This window comes from Tyto alba, unplaced genomic scaffold (genome assembly GCF_018691265.1).
Source record: "Tyto alba isolate M040663 unplaced genomic scaffold, T.alba_DEE_v4.0 Super-Scaffold_40, whole genome shotgun sequence".
Lineage (NCBI taxonomy): Eukaryota > Metazoa > Chordata > Aves > Strigiformes > Tytonidae > Tyto > Tyto alba.
The window spans coordinates 12,633,567-12,656,434 of NW_024881316.1; the positions used below are offsets into that span (position 1 = coordinate 12,633,567).

Genomic DNA, 22,868 nt, shown 5'->3' on the forward strand with positions numbered 1-22,868 from the left:
ACTAAAAACACAGTGAAAATCTTCACAGACTCTCTGGTGAAAAAGAATGCTCATGAATTCAGACTCCTCATTTACTGGAAATTGGTAACTACCACGAATTATGACTTCCTTTCTTTTCAAAGCTATTTGAATGAATAATTAAAACCAGGAAAAGCCCGGTCTAAGCAAAGAACAGTTTACAAATACACAACAGAACTAACTTCTAATTATTTTAACATTTAGTCATACTCAGAAGAATCAGAGCACCATCAACTTTCACCAGCCCAAATGCCACAACTGAAAAAAAAAAAAATTATTCAGTTATGGTTTGATTTGATTGTGTCAGAACCTTGTGGTAAGCAAAACTGTAAAGCATCTGACAAGTCAGAAAAATAAATTGAAGTTCCACGTACTGATATTAGAAGGGATACAGAAGTGCTGCAAGAAACAGAACTTACCAGTCATGTCTTCTTGAACTCCATGATCCAAATCTAAAATAAACAAACTCTATTTTAGGCAAAACCAAAATTACATTCTAGTTATTATATATACAATTTAAGGCTAGGAATACCGAGTGAACTAATGACCCTAGAAACTTCTGCATCGTTATGCAGCCCTGAAATTTCACTTTCATCCTAACAGTTCCAGTGAGTTCTGCAGGCCTAATACATAACATTAAGAAAGACATAATTTTTCCCATTACTTTTAACAATGGCTCATGTAAAGCTACCAATCTGCATTTATCTAAATCATTCCACCTGCCCTTTATGAATACGGGCATTTTAGTAACCACTGAAAATACACTTGAAGAAAAATTTTACACAACTTTTACAATTTCCTACTACACTTTATTCCACATGTAAAAAATACATACTAAACAAATGAAGATGTGAGTTAATAAACAGTGCAGTTCTTTTACATCAAGGTACTTTAAAGTAATCATCTTTAATGAAAGAGGTATAAAATATTAATTGGTAAAATGCATATGATCTGATGAGAGGTTTTTAATAAAGAAGAATGAAAATTCAGTATTTTCAAATGCAAAATTACAGTACCTACCAACTTCTATAAGATATGAGTGGTCATCCACGATGATCTCTCCTCTTAATTGTTTGTCTTGACAGTCAACTATCACCAACTCTGTGTTCATATCCTTTCACGGGCAAAGGAAAAAATAAAATTAATAAAGTTCTTCCAGAATTCAAGCTGGATCACAACTGGATCTCGTCATTCTCCCTTTCATATAATACACTTACCTTCTGCTTAGTATATATGACAATAGTGATCAAACTGTCTGTTTGGAACCAGTCATAACTGTAAAGCAAAAACTACAGTAAAGAAAAAATATATACTTTGGGCATACGAATATATATTTAACTAGCAGTTTTCAAGCAGAACATCCCTCATGAATTTACAAGCCAAATGCGTTATTTACTATTTTTTAAGTCCAGAGACAATAACTTTGAAAAGACTGTTAAAATAAGAACAGTCTAATTATGCATCCTGATAGTCAGCACACTGTAGATGAAATTATATGGTATTGGTTTTACTTAAAAAGCACATGCATCCTCTTTGCAGCACAGGAACCTTCCTAACAAGATGATTAAAATCCTTGACTACAAACAAAAAATATTAAATAGCCAGAGTGGCTTCCAAGAGTTTTAGTTACCATGCACATAGCACAAAGCTGCAATTTCCCTTCAACTCCCCAAATCAAGATTTCACATTCCTATGTTCCCAAGCTGCCCAAACCTTGTAATAAATCCAGTGTAAGGTAAGAAGCAGAAAGCCTTCAAATGCTAATTGTTTATATGTCCTTACACTTTCCAAGAAGTAATTTACCCACCCAAGCCCAGAAAAGCTATTCCTTTCTCTAGCCCTTTTCACAGGGACCATACATCTGAATCTCAGTCCTGGATCCCACATCTGTAATTCACACCTGACTCAAGCATCTTGCAAGTTGCAATCCTAGCAAGTGAAAAACAAACCTGTCCCCACAACAAGGTTAGCCCCTCTCATCTCCCTTCCCCAATGTTCTAACCTGTCAACTGTTTGGACCCTTGGACCAGAAAAGGCGGCAGAGAGGGAGGATGTCTCGTCCAGCAGACACTCCTGACAGCCAACACATTCTAGGCTGTACACCTTCCAGTCACACACCAGAACATGCCAGACACACATGGGGAAGAAAGGCAGGAAGGCTGGGGAGCACTCTTGAAGATAAGCCACGTTCCAGTTGTTCACGAGCCACAGTAGTTTTTATGATTGCATGTAACTAGCCCAGAGATTACACATTCACAGATTTTGATAGAAAGTGAGAAACTGAACTTTGGCAACTCAGGGAATCACGAAGTAAAATTATACCTCAGTGACAACAGCAGGCATGTCACAGTGGGATTTTAGGGCCTGCTTTGCTTTGCATATTGTAGAAACGTGAATACAGCTATAACATCTTAACATATTCCAGCTTGAAATGAAATACTTTTCCAAGGCACATCATAGGTTTATGGACAAATTAACTAAAGTGAAAAAAGTAATCAGCCCAGTTGGAATCACTTTCCCACATTTTTTTCAAAAATCAAGGCTGAGGAGGCTGCAAATATAAGCCACACATTTGTATATGAAGCAAGTGTTAGAAACCAACAGAGCAAGCTGAGAACCTTGCATCATCATCTGCCAATACAGTTGATGACCTCTGACATGTTGTTTAAATCTGAGTTGAGACTTTCCTACTTATAAGAGGATGGTAATGAAATATACTCATTTAGCTAAAATATCAAGAACTAACCATGGAAAAAGTTGCCTGCATTTACTAAGAACTGCACAAAATTATTAAATAGAATGTTCAACAGACAATGAAAGACAAGGGTTTACCTTGGAGTTAAATCTTTAGCAGAAGCACCCAGTGCCTTCTTCTCAGGAAGCATACCTACAAAAAGTAGAGTCATTAAAATATTTGCTGTGATGCTCGCTTAACAGAAAACAAGCAGAGACAGTTTGTTATTTTGAAACTGAATGTTCTAAATACCCCTCCACAATATTTAGTGGCTTTATTTCAACAGGCAGCCAGAAGTACCCATGTACTTTTTAAATTTTGTTTTTATCCAGCACTTTCTTTTTGGAGAGCAGGCTCCTAGAACATGAAGTTCTGCTTCAGAAATTAAGAGCTCCATCTACCACAGAACCTGTGTGTGCAGCACTTCTGATACATGTAGCTTGGTCCCAGTTTTATCTGTTAACAGCTTGTGCTCTCACACCTTGTGATAGCGAAGTATGAAAAAAAGGTTATCTGAGCAAATCTCCTTTAACCAAACTACCTGTTTATGCAATTATTCAGATGAACAAATTAAATTTGGGACATCTGGTCTAACCTAATTCACAAGTAAAATTTCCCATCACTCAGTTAAGCAAAGATATCAGCCTTAATCTCCCTACTTTGACTTTGCTAGGCATTTTCACAGAATTCAGCTACTCACTTTAATTATTAAACATGAAACAGTCTGAAAAAGCTTTTGCTGGGAGGCAACATTTGGTCAGTCTGAAAATGCCAACCGTACTAATCTCTGGCCTAACAGAAACTGAACATATTTGGCAAAAACTTAAGCAGAGATGACAGATAAAAACAACTGCAATACTTCATAAATTTTAATACAAGGCAGTTACATAGAATCACGATGGAGGAAGCTACACAGACTGAAATGTAATACAATTTGTAACACCACATGAACAGTAGTTTTTCTGGACAACGGTTAGGCAGAGGTCTAAGATAACAGTTGGTAAGTGATGGTTTCAAGCCCATTCAAAGGCAAACCAAAAAATCTCAAATGGCTATGCCCAAAATAATTAACATATAAATGCTGTTACTTAGATCATTATTTTCTAAATGCCAGTAAGTTTTGTAGTTTGACTACATGTTTAAACACAGTAATTGAGTGGCTCTACCACGTGGGAAGTAGATAAAAACAAAGAGAATCACTCTGGTCTAGTCCAATCTGTCAGAATTATTTGATCATCCAGATGGGGGAATTAACCTAAAGCAATTAAAACTGGCTGGAATTACTTATTCTTTGATCCTTAATTACCCCTAAGTACACACCATCTGCAGCTGCCAAGGAAACTAAATGGCAGAGCAGTCAGATCATTGCAAAAGAACACCAACCACCTAATGATAAAAGCTTTCTCCAAGGCTAAGGCTTTCTTGAGGATATATATCATACGCTTAAGTTGGCCTCAATGAATAACAGAAATTCATGGTCATACACTCTCTTATTTGCTTTTGCAGGTCAACAGAAATATACGAACAGCCACAACAAAACAGAACATTCTGGCAAACCAAGTTATTTATTAATTATTCTGAAACACTGTAAGATGCTATGTGAAAACAAGAAGTCCCATCGCAATAAAAAGACAATGATTCAGATGATCAACAAACCAATTAAGGGAAGTGTTCTACCCCTCATGGTGGCCATAAGTAAAATAAAAGCTGCTGGTGAAACTAACTGCTGATGGCAGGCATGAAATTAAGTTTAAGGTGACCATGATGAACATCAGAATTACAACTCTGCATCTCACAAGTGCAAACTTCAGCTTGTTCCAGGAACTGCTTTGCAGAATCCCATGGGATATCAAGGCTAGTGATAAGAACTTCTCACATTACCCTCAGAGCCTCATTGGAGAGAGATGGGTTTGAGAGGTGGAATTACAATATGGATAGAAAATTAGTAGGACTGCCAGTCACAAAAGCTGTGATCAGCAGTTCAAAGTCCAACTGGTGGCTGCTAACAGCTGCTATTCCCTAGGGAACAGGGAATGCCGATACTGTTAGATACTGTCATTATCAACCTGAAAGGCACACACTGTCCCACTGTCAGGAAGTACATGAGTAATAACAAATCATGGGAAGCAGTCAAAACATGGAAGTTTATGGCTACCATTCAAAGGGACCCAGACACTGAAGAAATGGGCTGACAAAAGCTTCATGAAGTTCAAAAGCAGATGTAAAATTTTGCACCTGGAAAAAAAATCAAAATCTGATGCAACAAAACAAGTGGGAGGCCTGAACGGATAGAAAGGAGCTTTGCAGAAAACCTTCCAGGGACTTAGAAGACAAGCTGAACTTGAGCAGATCCTGCATATTTGTGGTGATGAAGGTCAACTTTATCCTGGGCAAGAACACTGCAATCAGTTCAAGGGAAGCGATTCTTCCTCTCTGTTCAGCATCTGAGAGACCACATCTGGAGTACTGTGTCCAGTTTTGGCTCCCCATAGCAGAACAGACATTGATATACCAGGTCAAGTTCAGGGAAAGGTCATCAAAATGGTGATGGTCATCAGCTGGAATACAGGATATATGAAAGGAAACCAAGGCAACTGTGCAAAAAAAAAGGCTAAGGGGGAAATCCAGCTGCAGTCTCCAACTACCTAAAGAGAAGGGGGTGAGAGAGCAGGAAATACAGAGGAGATAGCCAGACTCTTCTCAGAGACAGACAAAAGGCAACAGACAAGTAGCAGCAAAATTCCAGGGGGGAGGAGGGGGTGGGAAGCGGCACAAAAGAAAACCCAAAATACCACATCTCTGCTTCCCATGGGGGTAACTTGGATACCAAAATATCAAAGTTCTGGTATCAAAATTCACCCTGCTTTGAGCAGAAGACTGGACCGAACAGGCTCCAGATGTTCCTTCCAATCTGAACTATTTAGGATGCTCTGAAAGTTTCCTGTACCTATTGTTTTCTTTGGTCTTGGAAGGCCCAGAACAAGCTTTACCCGTATTTTCAAACTCCAAATATTACTAAGAAAAATAGGAACACTTATATTACTTGTGCTAAAGAAGTCCAGCTGGTTGAACCTCGAGATTTAGTTTTCTTACTTGAAACTCAAGCTTAACCTTTCCTCTCCTGACCCTTTTCGACACTGATAAGATTTTTCAAGGTCTGATGTGCATATACTCAAACACCAGCTTGTTTTCAGATGGTGGAACTGCCCAAATAATTTTATTTCTTTTTTTTTTTTTTTTTTTAATATTACAAAAATCAACATAATAGTTTGGGTGAAAGAGAAATTCAGTTTAGCTCAGACGTACAAGGCTGCATTTATTTTTAAAATATGTCCTTCATACATATTTGTTCTCAAACAAAGATGAAGTTGTCAGGCATGCTCTGGTAATGGCAGCGTTTTGAAATTTTGATGCCTTTTGTTTGAAACTCAAGTCTGAACAGATGTTGAAGAGCACATTAGGTTATACCCATGCTGACTGTTATCACCAGCAATGTATTCTGAAAACTTCAGCTTTGATTGACCCTAACATATACAATTGATGTTCACAAACATAAATGACACATTTAAGTTGACTGATCTGAGCACACTCCAAATACAGCTATTTATACATTTTAGATTGGTAACACAGAACTGTCTTCATTAGTGCCAACAACTTCCAAAAAAACAGAGCCCGTGCCATAAGCTTCTCTCTCCCACTCTCAGACAGCGATGCTTATTTCCAAACTCATTTTGACTTAAATTTACAAGAGCTAAGCACTGAGACACAACAACTGAATATGAAAAACCTCATGAAAGGTAACTTTGGGAACTCACCTATCCTATTTTGAAAAAAGTCTTGCCAAACAGGTAAATTGAACACAACAAGCAAGCATCAGTATTTTGGCAATTTAATTGGAAACTACCATCAGAATAATTTCCTATGTTTCCTGACAAGTCACAATCTGGACAAGAAATGTTATTGCTAGGAGCAGGAGGGGAAGCAAGATGGAAAAGAGAGGGAATCTCACTTATTTATCTTTATCTGGATCTGCTGTGAATATGAAAAATGCACAGAAAAACTCTGGCCAGCGAGGCAAGTACAAAAACTAACGAATTCATAAACCAAAATAACCAAGAGAGAAAGAACACTGAAATAGATGGTAAAATTAGTCTTCGATTGAATTAAAAATATTTAATGACTACTAGCTCATAATGATCTAATTCTGGTAGAGTTTGTTTTCTAATTTTCCTAGTCCTTCAAAGCAAGATTAACAGGTTCCAGTAACTTGTTTGTTGATGAAGAAAAAAAAAAAGGGAAGTCAGGCAGCAGACCCTGTCAAAGTTTAGTTTAACATCTCGTAAGGCTATAGAGCAAAACAGGAACAAATAAAATCAGTCTTGTTTACTTTTATACTATGTATGTTTAACTTTTTGTGTAGCTGAAGGCTTGTACATACTAAAAGATAAACTGACTTTTAGAAATCAAATACAACATTCACAGAACACAAAGGGAGAGCAAAGAAGATAGTAGGAGAAAAAAGAAAACAAATGGGAACTCGGATTCACCAGAGAAAGCATGAACAAGTTATCTTCCCCTCACTGTTGGGTCATCACTGTGAAAACTTCTCTGGTTTCTTCTTAAAACACATCCAGGTTTCTGTTCCTCCTGCCACTCCAAAATCTGACTGCTCTAGATTCCTTTTTCGAAGTTCCAGCCTAGAATTTTCCATGACCGATTTGCACTTGTCCCCTTTCATGCCAATAGGTCAGCCTTGAGTTCAAATTGTATTATTTCCCTTCACATATGTTCATCTTATTTGCTCCATCAACACACCCCCATGACACCTCATCTGACATGACTTCATAAACCACGTTCTTTTTGGAAGTCTCTTATACGAATATGACTAATCAGTCCGGAACATTTCCCTAAAAGCGTAGTCTTGATCACTAGCAACCAAAGCTACCTGCAGTACTCAAGGAAGGGTTCAGTGAAGCCTTGAGAAAGCTTCCCCATCTCTACAAGGACTATTGTCAACTTCCTGATACATTCACAGAACTATACTTGCTTCTCTTAGAGCTAAAATTATCAGCCCAGTCATTCTCACAGTTACGTCTCAAGTAGTTCAGTCATGCTGTAATCAGCTAACTCACCACCATTTCAACTCATTTCCCAGTGATGACCTCCCAGCTTTTAGTAGAGACTTACTAATTCTAAGTGTTCCCCGAGATTTTGTCTTGTCTCTGCTACTCCAGGCCCACCGGCACCTAGCTTTTCTGATACAGAGAAGAATCAAACAGCCTGGTGATTTTGTAGTGGCAGATTTTATAGCACACAGTAATTTGTGACGTATCTTGTCTGACTCAAGCAGAAAGCTTGACCATCTCGTAACTCCCTTATCTATACTACTCAACTAATGTCTTACAATACTTTTAAACACGGAATTCACAATACCTGATTAGGATTTTGCCTTCTGCAATTTCCACAGATCACTAGAGCCTCAATATCCAATTCAAAGACAGACAGAAGTCTGCATAAACACTGCTCATTCAATAATATTCAAATAAATGTAAGGTTTACTCCCCACCTCACTCCAGGTGAATACTTACCATTAAGCTGTTTCTTCTCTTCAGACAGAGTAGAAGAAATCTCTACAACCATTAAGAAAAAACGAGCATGACAGAAGTTACAGCACAGCACTTGCACACATCAGGCTAAAGAAATAAACCAAAGTAAGAATCTCCCAATAAACCTTTCAAAACATTAATAGATTGACCAGGATTCTTCAGATACCAAGAAGTCACAAATAAATGCAGCACTGATTACCATTCCAAAAGATTATGTATAATTAACAAAATAGTATGTGAAAAATGCCAACAAAAGTTGCACAGCACTAAAGAGTAGAAAACACAACAACTCTGGCAGTTCAAAACAAACATCACACATTTCCTTGTGCAATTATAAACTTCATAGCTAAGAAGCTTGATAAATCTGTCAGGCTTTCGATGACACTTGCCTCGTAACAACATATAGCAGGCACTGAATCTGACTAACCCAATCCTTGGAAATCTAAACCTAGTCCTTGGCAGAAAACCAGAAAAAATAAAATAGCTCCTTCTGTCTAATTACTTTATTTGACAAATGATCTTTTTCATTAAATCTACAGTATGCTGCAACTACTCCAAACAAACAAATACTAGCAGAAAAAAAAAAAAAAAAAGAGCAAGCAGATGAATTACATAGTGTTAATTCATATATCAGGTGCTCAACTCAAGGGGAAAGGCACTGTGGTTCTCAGACACCTATTCTTCTCACAGCAAATCTGTGGGGAAACTACTCCTCTGGACGTACCTGGCTGACTTCTGCCTTCTCTACATTGCCCATCTCAGAATGTCCCAATACAACGGCCCATTAGATATTCTCTTATATGAGAGCCAGGTTTGAGGAAGTGAGGGAAACCCTCCTGCTCCCTTTTATGAAAACAAAAATGTGAATGTTTCTCCCCTGTTCTGAATCCCTCCCAGTGCTCTGCATCTCAGCAGTCGGTGTTAAAGAGGAAAAATGGCAATGTGAGGCAAGTGAAGGAAAGGCTCCTTCAATAAGGCACCAAGCATACAGTACTGCAAAATTACTTCAGGGCTGACCAAGAATTGCCTTTGTCAGAGGCTCTCCTGTTTTGCCACTGTAAGGTAAAAACAAAACACTCCACAAGATAAACAGGACTGCTCACTCAGTATTTTTGGTTGGGGCTGTATTTGTCTGTGTATTCTGCTATAAACCACTTCAAGTTTTCTGCCAGCACAGGCAAGTCATTCACAAAAAAAATGTTTCTAATTAACAGTAATTTTTTGCATTCAAAAGTCTACTCTTATTTCACTACATTTTAACACACTGCACTGAAACCGGTGTTGCAATTTTAAGGACAGTTTGAGGCGTTTCCAAGACACAGCTGTGCTGGGTTTCGTGGTACAGTTTTTCTTTGGTAGCAGGGAGGGGGCTACAGCAGTGCCCCCTGTGAGCAGCTTCTCAAAGCTCCCCCGGCTCCAAGTCAGACCCATCTCTGGCCAGGGCCGAGCCTGTCAGTGACGGTGGCTGCGCCACAGAGGGAATGTATTTAAGAAGCAGAAACTGAGAGGGGGCTGGGACCTGTGAGGAGGAGCTGGGAGAAGGACATATACCCAGGTCAGTGGAAGGAAGGAAGAGTAAGGCAGGGGGGAGGTTGTTAAGTGCACGAGAGCAGAGACCTTTGTATCCCATGGTGAGACAGCAGGGCTGCCCTCCTGCCACCCATGGAGGTCTGTGGTGGAATAAAGGCTGACCTGTAGCCTGTGGAGGAGCCCACGCCAGGACAGGCGGCTGCACTGAAAGGAGGCCGGGGCTCTGCGGGGAGAAGCCCCCGCGGTTGTGGTTCGGCGCTGGGGGGGCTGCAACACGCGGGGGGGACCCACGGCGGAGCAGCTCGGGAGCGGCTGCGGCCCGTGGGGAGGGCTCACTGCGGAGAAGGTTCCCGGAGGGCTGTCTGCAGGGAGAGGGGAGCCCCGGGGGGCAGGGGAGGGGTGTGCGGTGTTCCCCCAGCTCCTGGGACAGAGCGGCGAGCTGGCTGTGACCCCCATCCCCTGCCCCTGCACTGCTGGGGGGGGAGGTGGGGAGATGTTGTACCATCTTCCAAAAAAAACACCAGAACAGAGGAAACAAAACCCAAGCTAAACAACCACAACTCTTCCATCAACGTCCCAGCAAACCTACATCTGCCTTACTTGCACTGTGCTGAGACTCCACCTAACAGCAAGTACCGATACTTGCCCTACTGCCACTCACCCTCTGCCACAAAAAGAAAGCAATGCATTCCATAATTTGAAGCCCTGTCATTCCTCTCTACTTATGGGCCCATTTAATCCCATATTCAAAAACATGCATATTAACTTTGTATTTTATTCTTTTATTTTCAAATGCAAACTTTGCTGAATATGGTCTTCTGGAAGGATGCAAGACTAGAATTATTGCTGGCCGATAGTGAAGTTAGCCAATCATGTTTTTGATAATTCGAAAGAGGAGGATACATAACCTACCAGGAATCAAAGTAAACTGAGAATTCTGCAGTGAAAAATTTCAGCAAATCCAGCCTAACTAAATTACGCTTTTTCAAGCCTGAAATAGCTAAAAGAGACATAGGCAACAGAACTGGTTTTATACAGTTGGTAACCTTTATCCTGCAAGTTTTAATACAGCAAAATGGGGAACAGTCCTATTATGGAAGAAAGCAGAATAAGTGAACAGCTGGCCAGGGCGGAGATAGATATGTTTTTCACTGACTGGCTATCACAAGAATTCCTTCCAGTTGCAGAAAACTTTGATTAATGAAATTGGCAAAAGTCAGGTTTACTTTTAAATTTCTAATTTGGCTGACAAAGTAGCAGCAACTTATCTGTAACCCCTCAACTCCGTGAACCAGTTACACTGTTGAAGTTTCTCCATACTTTGCAGCATTTACCTTAAAAGCTCCACACCAGAATTAGGTACCTTGCAACACGGACACGTAAAATACTATTACCCTTCATGTACAGGCTGAACTCAACCTAACTGTTAGGCGACGTGATATAAGCACTAAGCAAGTACGCAGTGCACCTTGCCAGAAGCTGAAGAGCTACAAGAGATGGCTGAATTTGTGAACTAAAGGACACCACAGAATTTGAGAGAAATGGTTGCAACCATTAATTCTTCCATGTTGTCACTGCAGTTTTGCTAAGGGTCAATATTTAGTAACAGTGTCTGCTTCCCAGGGTTGGGAAACTTTTGCTGTGGCCTATAAACCAAAACAAATACTGAAGATTAAAGTCTCTAGAAAGTATCATCAGCATTTAAGACAATATACTACATGTCTTGCTGTCCTGGCTCAGAGGAGTCTGTTGTATCATCAAAATTTTCTCCATGTAAATTCAAACTAAAGGACCCCGTAAAGTGTTCTGGAAAGGCTGTCCATAACTTGTATTTGATATCTCAAAATGTATGCAATTTGCCAGACCTACGTCTGGTGCCGAAATCACCAGATTGAAAATACTGACTTTTATTTCAAGATGAGAGCACTGCCTATGACAGTTTGTCCTCTGGGATCAGAAGAATAAAAAGAGATCTTGGGGGGAAAAAGAATATTTATTTCTATATTCATATGCACGTAACACACATCTGGTTTGTGATGACTAAAAACAAAAGAAATGTAGCACTACATTACTCATACAAGTCTTCATGCATAAAACAGTTTCATCTTCAGATATCTGCCATAAAGACTGAATATAAGCAACAGCCTTCATCTCCATGCAAGAATAGAGACTCTCATAAATACAATGATTTAGGATTTCTCATGATTTCCAGATAACTTTGGAATAAAGAATAACAGAAATGATTTCATTCTTAAAAACCTCACCTTTTGGAGCAGCAATGGGCTTGACAGCCATTCTCCCAACAAGACATTCCTTCAGCATCGATTCATAATTGACCCAGCGATGAACCTATATTAAAAATACATTTTCACATAATTTATAACTCTTACTATTGTCCAATGCATTGAAATTTAAAAGTTGACTTGTACAGTGGCTAATGTAATTAATTTAGCAGATTTTTTATTTTAAACACAGACACTCATTATTGCCTTGTTTGATACTTATTTTTACTTCCATTACACATAGCATGTAATTAAGTGAAAAAAACAGGACCATGAAAAAGTGACAAAAGCTTAATTTACTCACGTTATGCTTTGCAGTATCTGAACATCATAACCTTGAGCTACAGAAAATATTTCAGAGGAGCATTTTTATGATGTATGCTACGCAATTAACAGAATAAAGACCTGGTACTTACCACAAGGGTAATTAGTCTTGTTTAGATACAAATAAAGGGAAAAGGGATGAAGGAAACAAATATACAGAATAGTAGTTTAGACACACAAACACCTCCTACCAAGTTGGTGTATTTCTGTTTATTTCTGTCTTATTATCACTGAATTATCTGGAATTTACCTATTTTAGAAAGTTAAATAAAGTGGAGAAAAAGCAGTAGCTTTACAGACCAGAACTAGAGAACTTGCAGAAGAAATGGAAGGCAGAAAAGCCAATTCTGACACGGGATCCAGGGTAACATCACAAGAAGACAAAAGGAAACAAATTGATTCATGACAAATTTGAATGGTAGGTAGAGATTTAAAAATGAAAACTTTAAACTGGACAAGCTAAGAAGACAACATAAAGAATCCCATCCACAAGTTGTAGTTTCCTCATATACAGATAAAAGAAAGAAATGAAGGATTTTGAATGACAGTTAATTTTTCCAGAAATTTGAGAAACACTAGCAACCTACCAAACTCTTCAAGAAATCAGTATCAATCAGTATCTGACAGACACAGAATGCTAAAGCAGAGGGGATAACAACGGAAATTCCTCTAGAACAGGAAAGACATCAGCCAGAAGCAAAAATGTGAACAGCATATTTTAAGGATCTGAACACTGCTTTCCACTGACAAAACGAATTTAAAAAAAAAAAAAAAAAGGAGCAAGTATGTATCTGAACTTAGTAACAACTTGAGAGGCTTCCATAAATATGCCTGATGTCAAGACTCTCCTTTCCCAGCACATCATAAAATACTTGACAGTGACCCAGCTACAGAATTCCAGGCCACAGTTGATACTGGACAAACTTTTAGGAGAGAAGTTCCAAAATTCTTGAAACTAGAGAATTATGCACAAATCCAACACTTAATTTGTGAAAGAATTAACCAAAGATACATTTAACACAGCTAAAATATCATCACATCTTTATTTACATTCATTGTTAAAAACACTTTGCAAATAAAGGCATAACATACTGTGATGAACGAACGAACTGTAAAGAGGTAACAGATTTCCTTTCAGAAATAGGGGAAGTTCCCTTTCTGCTCGTCCCCAATTTCTCAGACAAACCTTGTGAGACAAGGAGACTCAACAAATGCCTGTTTCTGAAAACCACCAACTCAGTGAATCATCTTTTACAGCACCAGGTTTGCAAGCAATTCCTTACAGAAAGCACAGCCATTCTGCAGACCCTTTATTTTCTAAGTCTTTTCAAAACATTTAAAGAAATGCTAAACAAAGAAGGGACCTGCTGTCATCTTGTGATTTGTTCACAATCAGTTAATAGCAGCCGCAACATTTTTTATTCAGTGCTTTGTTAGCTGATAATGCAGCAGCCAAGGTAATAGACAAAAGAATACTACAAGCATTTTTCAAAAAGTGAAAGTTCTGAGAAGCAAATGCCTTTTAAGCAACAGCAATTATTCACTGTGGCGATTTAAGAAGGTGTTATCTCAAGTTCTTGATAGCTTTATTGCTATTTCTGCTAAAAAAATAATTTAATAAAATGGTAAAATTGAAGCATCATTCCAACAACATAAAGTATTTTCATTATTGTCTTTTGGTACAAAGTTAAAACTACATGCCTCTCAGCACACATAAGTGCCATTCTAAGCAGTAACCCATTACCGTTCCCTAGGCCTGAGAAATCACCATTTCCACTGGAATGCCCTAAAAATAATGAGAAAACATGTATTTTTCAAGCTACTTTTTGGTGAGCAAGTGTCATTCGCAGCCAGTTGTTCTCACCTGATCAAAGAGATCTGTACCATCAGTTCCTGCCGCTTTCATTAGTTCATCCTCACCACCAGGATGATATTCCATGTACGGTGTCACATTATATACAAATCCTGAAGAAAACAGAATATGAAAACATGTGAGCAGCATTTCTACAACCACTCTTATCTCCAAAAGCAGCAGAAAGGTTAGTGTCTATTAAACAGTTTTATGGCAAACAGTAGACATCACTGGAACAAATAGTATGACTCCACAAAAACAGAAACATAAGCTACACAATCTTACAGAGCACAAGTTGTATCTTATTACATAGAGATGCCAATCTTACAATGCCATACAACTTGTCCCAGTGCATGTCTGAAGAAACCTGGAGGGTTCGCCCTTGAAGTTGAACATGATGTACCACAGCTAGGGGGTAAAAGAACCAGAGGCTGGTTTAAACAGACACATAAAATTGAGCCAGTTAGTGCACAGAATTGTTTTCATTCTCCCTTTCAATTAAGTTACCCCTGAAGTGCTGTCATAGTTGTTTCCTACCACCCATCACCTACAGAATAAAATGCCTATGGGAATGAACTGTCTTCCATAAGGAAGAACTGCTATCATCAGCAACAAAACTTCCATTCTTCAGATTCAGCAATTTAAAAAACTTAACATAGCCTATGCCTATTAAAGGCTTACAACTCTGGTATCAAATTTGTCCCAGTAAAAGGGATCAGCATTCTTTCTACATGAGTACTATTATTAGTATTTCCAGGGAGATAAAACCACGTTTCTTCACAGGTCTGAAATGATGAAGTCTAATTATCGTTGTCATGCAACCGGAGTAATTAGAGCCTGGAGAATGCAGCTATAAACGGATTTAACTTCAGACATATTGGTGTTAAAAGGACTGTTGCAGGCCTACCTAGAAGAGTATTTAAAGATATATAACATTATCAAAACAGGAAGCTACCAGAAATGAAACTGTGCCAGTGCTGTCATAAGAAGCTTTTAAGACATTAAAAAGTGTACATTAATTACTCCAGAAGGAGAAGGTAGGCATTCAGCACTGGGTGGGGAGGAGATATACGTGGGACAATCCCAGTTGGTAAGAACTATGCCCGACAACGAAGGAAGGATCTTTCCTTATTTTACTGACCCGATCTTCTGATGGATGTATTCACTATGCCATCTTGTGGGCAACACTGATTACTGCACACAGCAAAAAGGAAGTAAATATCTACATAGTCGGGACCTCCTAAAACATTAGCCAAATGTCCAATTTACCACTACACTTGCAGGAGCAAAAGAAATCTCATTTATATACCTTTCATGCTTTTTTTTTTTTATAATCTGTGGCCTGTATGACACCTTTCTTCGATGATTATCACACTGGGTTTTTGAACAAGTTAGCTCTTAATCTTCTACTTCACATTCCTCTTACCAATTTCTGCTCTTTCATATAGAGACACAGTCTGACTACCAATGCGGAGACATCATTTAGCTTTTCTACAATGGTGTTATTTTACTACCTGTCCACATATCAGGTCTACAGATAATCTACCAGGATTCTCAGCTATGCTGTTTTTTTTTGCTAGTAGTTCTAAAACAAAGAAAAGGCAGAGATGGAAAAATTTAAAGACAGATAGAGAAGCAACGTGACAGAGTTCTTGTCAAAACCAACCTCAGAGATGCAGTCAAGGGGGAGTAAGAGATTAAAAACAAAACAGAAGCATTTTTAAGCAGTGATTCTGTCTGCAGCAGTAGATGTCCCTTTTTGAGAGAGAAAAAAAAAAAGAACTGACTTCCATAGTAAAAACACTTTCTTTAGCTCTGTTCCCACTACAGTTTTGCTAGCATGTGCAAAGAGCAGCACACAGAGCATTAGCAATCCTACTATTTTGTTCAAAAGCCAGTACTGAGTGACATTTTGCCCTTACTTTCACTCTCATCCCCCTTAACACCCAACAAAAATACAGTCATCCTCACAGAGAAATTCTTAACCCTCTTTTGCTGGAGTTCAGAGATGACATTACATCAGTTACCAATGCTGCTCCTTACCAGATCAAAGTTACCACTAAATTAACTCCTCTTCCTAGAGAAATGTCATATTAGCTACTCTGATCTTCTTAATCTTCATAGAAGTGCTGCTATGTCATAACAAATTTAAGGTGATAGTCATGTATTTCAGCCTCTAAATGACTAAACTGGAGAGCAAACGTTTTATTCCTTTCTGTAAGACAACTAGGAACTTCATCTTCAGCACTGAAAAAACTCTTCTAGCCAGGGCTACTGCTCCAAACCACCTTTCACACTTTCTTAGCTTGTAACATACAATACTTTCAACCTTTAAGCTAAAATTTCGTAAAACTAGTAACATAAATAGAATGGCTTAGCTACCACAGATATTTGTTATGCTACATAGAGATTAGAATCACTCTGTGGCGACTGTCAATTTGCCTTACTAAGTTTTATGAAATAATATGTGGTCTTGCACACTTATTTCCCAAAGACCATTCTATAGGCTTAACATTTTTAATATTTATGTCTCTGGATGCTTCAAAGCAGTCACTAAAAATAGTCAACTGCTATTTTTATATAAACTCTCTAAGACTGAGGAGTGTAAATACACGTTAGCACTTCCAGTGCCTTATTTTTGTCATTTGAGGCAACATCTACAAGCTTGTGTTTCGTTATTTTCATATGCAGATATAAACTAGGCATAAAATATGGCCACTTGGAAGACTTCTTAAGACTTGAAAGCAAAGAAAATCTTTGTGGCACAAAATCTCTTAACTTGAACAAAGCTGTGCTCAGTTATGTCAAGATTACACCTGGCCTAAACATATAAGGTGCATAGTTTGTTCTGAGGTGTGGCTTTTGTTGTTGTTTGGTTTTTGTTGCTTCCTCTTTAAGCACAGAAGAGAGAAGCTAGGCAAAAAAAATGTAGAAGCAACATCACAGCAACCAACCTCTTATACATATCCAGCAGTCCTCCTTTTTGTTGTGTTTAGCAAGCTCATCTTCAGTCACTTCAATTAGCCTCCCTTTTAAACCAGTCAGATCCTTCCCACTTTTAGTTAGTCGAATCCAATCCATAAGACTCCTTCCTGGTTTTAAAGGTACCTGAAAAATAACAAACGTACAAATACAAGCATTATTGAATTCTAAAGGAAGAAAAAGCCATTCAGTACACTTTTCTAAGCCCCCTGGGAGGGCTTAGACAACACAAGAAATAACAAAACTCCTATTCTTCACTGATATTTGGAAGCCCTACTCAGGAGTAAGGGTGCTTAAGGAAGCATCTTATCTAGCGACCCAGACAAGGGAATTATTGAACGTCTGCAAACATTTAGGTGACTCTTCCCAAAGCACACTGCAGACACCAGGTCCTCCTGTGGTGCTAAAACGATTTTATCAGCATCATTTGAGATATGGTCTGGAAACCTATGAGCAACAAAGATGAGAAATTTGAAAATCATGGCCAGGTAAGACAAGGTAGGCAAGTTCACATTCACAACACTCATACAGACTTTCCGTAAGCCCTATAGCGACTGAAAAATCTCATCCAGAAAAAGCTGGGACTGAAGCCTTCCAGCTTACCAGGGATGTATTAGCCACGGCCTCCTGCCCTGAAAGGCAGAGCAAGATCTTCAGGGTGCCTAGCACCTTCCTTTTCGACAGCACCGCAGACTGGGAACCCCTCTGATCCAAACTCTAACAGCAGGGGACAGGGTTAAAGAACCGCGGTCCTACAAAACCACAGCACAAACAGAAGCGAGAAAACTAAAGAGCACGTAGGCCCACATCACTTGACAGGACTTGAGTCTTAAGTACGAGTTTGCTTTCCAAGTGAGGTTTGCAGACACCAAACGCCCCCCCCCACCACCACTCCAGCGACGAAGAACCGACACATAAAGCACCAGCTGCGCGCTGTAATTTCAAGCTGAAAGCCTCCGTCTCTGCACGGGAGGCAGCCCCGGGCGGCCCGGGAAGGCAGAGCAGGAACCCTTATCCCCGCCCGCCCGCCCGCTAAAACGAGAAGTACGAAATATTTTTCAGCCAGGCGGCAGAGCCGGGCCCCAGCCCCCTGCCCCAGCCGGCGGCTGCTGGAGTACGAGACCTCTCGAGGGAAGCGCCCGGCGGCAGCCCAGCCCCACCCGCAACCGGGACCCCACCGGCAAGCCACGGCAAACTCCGCCGGGAGGCGGCCAGGCCGCGCAGCCGGGCGAAACCCAGCCCGGGAAAAAGCTCCGACCCCACCGGCCCGGGGCCTGCGGCAGGGCCCCTCAGCCCCGGGGCGGCGGCCAGGCCGTCCCTTACCTTGGCGCGGCCGCCCGCCGCCACCCGCTGCTGGGAGGCGGGCGCGGGGAAGGCCTGAGGCGGCACGTTCAGCATCCTGGGGGCCCGGGCCGCGGCCTGCGCCCCGGCGGGCGGAGCGCTGCGGCACAGCGCGCAGGCGCGGCGGGAGGGAGGGAGGGAGGAGGCGCCGGTGGCGGCCCGGGCACGGTGACGGTGGGGGGGGGGGGGCTGCTGCCGGTACCCCCGCCCCGAAACGGAGAGAGGGGCTGCGGGCGGGGTCCCGCTCCTTCCAGCAGGCGCTCCGGGGCGCGGCTGTGGGCAAGGTGAGCCCCCCCCCCAGCAGCACACAGCGAGGATAAGGCTCAGGTGCACAAGCTTTATCTGACTGAGGCACTGGCCTTTCAATTAAAGTTTTGGATTTTTTTTTTTTTTTTTTTTACTTTAGGGGCTTTGGCCTGCGTGATGGTTGGCACCAAGCTTTGCTTCCATTCCCAAAAAACAAGCTTGCAATCAAAACCAACTCACATTAGACCTTTTTCTCATTTCTTGATGTCCACTTTACAAACAAAACTGATGATTGCATACTGTACTTATACATAACAGAGCTCATGCACACGACAGCATGAGTGACTTCAGACAAACCCCTTCTTTGAAAACAAAAACTAGAGTAGAATTTGGACCCTTCTCTCCATCTGGAAAACAGCTATATAATTTAGCTTTTCCGTGTTTCAAGCTCCATTGTAACAGCAGGCACAACATTAGAATACTTAATCCAACAATTCCCTGATGTGCTTCCACACTGAGCCCACTAAACTTCAAGAAAGTCACATAACCATAGAGCCCTTCAAAGAAAGGCATCCATTCTCTGCTCCTAAAATTGATCTCTAAGTTACAGTCCACAAAATATAGGACCTCAGATTAAAAAAAATATACTAATCAATGCTTTCCCTGCCCAAAACAGGACAGGAATAGAATGAAGGAAAAAGGCTTAGGTAAAATTACAGGACACTTCAGTTTTATTAAGAATAACTTACATACAAATAAATTATCTTTAAAAATACTATAATACATTTTTATATTAAGTATAAATTAAGTCTTAAAAGTTGCATTGGCCTTTCCTGCAATCAGCAGTCTGATTCTGTTCTTGACTCTTGTTCCAGTTCATCATCATCATCTTCGCTATCTGAGTCTTCATAAAAGGAAATTGTAGCTTGAACTGGAAAGTTTTTCAGAAGTGCTTCAGCTTCCTGATATAAGTAATCATAGCACCTTGATTTGGGCCAAAACAGTCTGAAAAAAGTATACAATAGGTTTGCTTATTGTTATTACATATTCTATTTGGAGGCTGACAGACAAGAAACAGCAATGAAATTATGTTAAGACAAGCATCCTGCAGAGTTTTCCCCCTCATGCTCAATTGCTTTCTACATTTAAATAGAAAAAAAAAATATTCTCCGGACTCTGTATTTTCATCTGAAGGGATAAAGATGCTCTTGAAGTGCTAGTTTTGCAGCAAAACTACTCTAAAGTGCAAGATCCACTGCATCTGAAACTTAACACTCCAGTACCTCATTAACAGCATTACCTGGGGACCTGATCCAAATAATACTGCCCTCACTGGAACTACACCTAGGGAATACAATTGGGGTCAAACAGGATCCCCAATATATTTGGATTAAATTAGTAGTTTTGTTACTGAAGGTCCCCAGCCTAACATTGTTTACAATCGTCTAAGGCAAATCTCAAAGTAAAAAGAATGTTAAAGAACTAAGGGGATCAGACCTTGATATTTCATCCCAAACTCCTGTCTTTTCAAGAAGAATCATCCAACAGACTCCTTACAGAAGATGCCACATGGGTCTAGATTTTAAAGTAGTCTGTGTTGTATTCAGAAATTAACATAAAAATTGCTGATGATATCTTGGTGTAGGAAGGGCTATTAGCCAGTGAGAAAATATATTGCAAATAATATACTCCACAGTTCCTCTTCCCTTTTCAGCCAACATCATCTTTTGCTTACAATTTGGAAGTAGCTGGAAGAAACAGACAATAGAAGTCCCAAGAGCTAACAGGCTAGCACATTGCAATATAATAAAACGCTGGCTACAGGTTGTTTATAATAGAAATAGATTAAGAAACAGAACTAGGTTTACTACCAGTTACAAAAAGTGCTTTCTAAGCTACTGTTTAGCAGACTGCTGCTTCTTTTGCAGCACAAAGTAACCCACGCTCGCTTTGTAACATCCCTCTATTGCCAGCGCTCCCTGCAGCATTTACTCACACCTAAAAACCCGGGCAGTCACGGGGAGGTCCGGGTCTGTGCAACTGCTTAGTCTGCGCATCACTATTTGAAGGATCAGAGCCTAGCCTTGGGTAAAAGCTGCGTCCCTGTCTGGAAGGACTACCTGTGCAATTACTTTAAGCACCCTGCAACACCCACTAGTACTTCTGAACACAGACTCTCCTGCAGATTCAACTGTAGTTATTTTATTTCCCTTTCAGAACTGACGGTGCAGATACTCCCATTGCCTTCAACATCAAAGCAGCAGTTACATGAGTGTTTTCCTCAGCAATGCTGGCTTAGCCAGCCCATACCCTCTCCTCCTGCCACGCTTTCCCATGCCGGCACCTGCTTTCTCGCAGCCGGAGGACACCGGAGGCTGGCGCAGCCCGGGAGCCAACCCCGCTCCCTGTTTTCATCCTGGGCACAGGAATGAGTAGCAAGGTGCTCTCATTCAAAAAAAAAAAAAAAAAACAAAAAACAAAAAACAAAAACAAACAAAAAAAAAAAAAACAAAAAAACCCAAACAAACAAACAAAAAAAAAAAAAACAACAAAAAAACAAACAAACACCAGAAAACCTCTATAGGACTGTGTAACATGTCCAAGTACCACACCACGGAAGCACGCCAACATCTCATCTTAAAGATGTGGTAAATTCACGAGTGCCGGCAATCACCTGCCCAAGGACCTCAAAAGCACTTGGGTGGCTCCATCACTCCGAAGGCACTTTAATATCTACTTAAATATATGGGTGGGAACACAAGGGGCGGGGGAGCGAGTGCGTGGCCAGCCCGGCAGGACACAGCCGAGCCGGGGGGGACTCTTCCCTCCCTCCCTCCCGGCCGCGCCACGCCGCGGGAACGCGCCACGGGAGCCGACGGCGGCGCGGCGTGGGGGGGCAGCCACTTACCTGACGGGGTGCGTGTACTGCGCCAGTTTTCGGGAGGCTCCCACCAGCCCGCAGGGGCCGTGAGGCTGGGGGGGAGAGAGGAGAGATCAGCCCTCGGAGGGGGGGGGGGCACCCAGCCCTCGGAGGGGGGGGGGGGGGGGCACCCAGCCCTCGGAGGGGGGGGGGGGGGGGCACCCAGCCCTCGGAGGGGGGGGGGGGGGGGGCACCCAGCCCTCGGAGGGGGGGGGGGGGGGGGCACCCAGCCCCTCCACCCCACTCACCGCGCCGGGGCCGCTCCTCCGGCCGGCCTCGCTCTGCGCGGGCACCCACGGCCTCCAGAAGGGCGCGGACCTGCGTGGCGAGGGCAGGACCGTTAGGGCAGGGACGGGCCGCGCCCCGCACCGGGAGGAAGAGGAGGAGGAGGAGGAGGAGGAGGAGGAGAGGGTCGAGTACCCCCGGGGGGGCAGCGCCGCCGCCGAGGGCGGTCGGGGGCAGCCGCCCTCCATCCTCCGCCGGTCCGTAACCACCCGCCTGGCCCTGCCCGCCCCGGGCCCGGAGGGTTTTATAGCCGTCGGCGGGCGCTGCGCTCCGCGGAGCCCACCTCCCCCGGCTCATTTGCCAGCGCCATCAACGGAAAAACTCCGCGCGAAGGCGCCGCCGTGTAAACACGGGGCGCGGACGCGTGCGTGGCCCAAATGGCCCGAGGAGGAGGAGGAGGAGGAGGAGGAGGAGGAGGGGGGGGGGGGGCGAGGATTTGGCAGGTCGGTGTTAATCGCACTTGAGCAGACACATGGCTGCTGGCGGGGGGGCGGGGTAGCCCCTGTGGGAACGGAGCGGGGGGCGAGGCGAGGCAGCACCGGGGCCGTGCCCGGGCCGCCGTCCCGCCCCGGCACCGGGGGTCGAGCCGCCCCGAGCGCGGCCTTTTGTTGTTAAAACCGTGTTTGTTTATGCCCTCAAGCGGCATGGCGAGGCGTGGGGGGGGGGGGGGGGGGAGGGAGGGAGGGAGGCCCCATCCCCACGCCGCTGCCGGTAGCGCCCGCCGCTGCCCACGGCCGTGGCCCCCGAC

The 22,868-nt window shown here is 42.2% G+C and overlaps 2 protein-coding genes across 5 annotated transcripts in view; both read right to left on the reverse strand.

Moving 5' to 3' along the window:
• LOC104358626 (cytochrome b5 reductase 4) overlaps positions 1-18,783 on the reverse strand; it is a 38,523-nt gene extending 19,740 nt beyond the window's left edge. For 2 of the 4 annotated variants that reach the window (XM_042803333.1, XM_042803331.1), the window contains exons 1-9: positions 18,652-18,783; positions 17,301-17,454; positions 14,359-14,459; positions 12,153-12,237; positions 8,341-8,382; positions 2,851-2,905; positions 1,236-1,293; positions 1,039-1,132; positions 438-470 (exon numbers count right to left, since the gene is read on the reverse strand). In XM_042803333.1, coding sequence (XP_042659267.1) covers positions 438-470; positions 1,039-1,132; positions 1,236-1,293; positions 2,851-2,905; positions 8,341-8,382; positions 12,153-12,237; positions 14,359-14,459; positions 17,301-17,454; positions 18,652-18,726 — 697 coding nt within the window. In that variant the 5' untranslated portion in view covers positions 18,727-18,783. Of the gene's footprint in view, positions 1-437; positions 471-1,038; positions 1,133-1,235; positions 1,294-2,850; positions 2,906-8,340; positions 8,383-12,152; positions 12,238-14,358; positions 14,460-17,300; positions 17,455-17,931; positions 18,081-18,651 lie in introns of all 4 variants that reach the window. The other 2 variants (XM_042803334.1, XM_042803332.1) reach the window with 2 other exon arrangements.
• Positions 18,784-19,640: 857 nt separating this feature from the next.
• On the reverse strand, positions 19,641-22,417 carry RIPPLY2 (ripply transcriptional repressor 2). Its single transcript, XM_042803380.1, is given in 4 exon segments — positions 19,641-19,920; positions 21,824-21,888; positions 22,084-22,399; positions 22,401-22,417. Coding segments are annotated over 4 exon segments (564 nt in total). The 3' UTR covers positions 19,641-19,754.
• Positions 22,418-22,868: the final 451 nt, after the last annotated feature.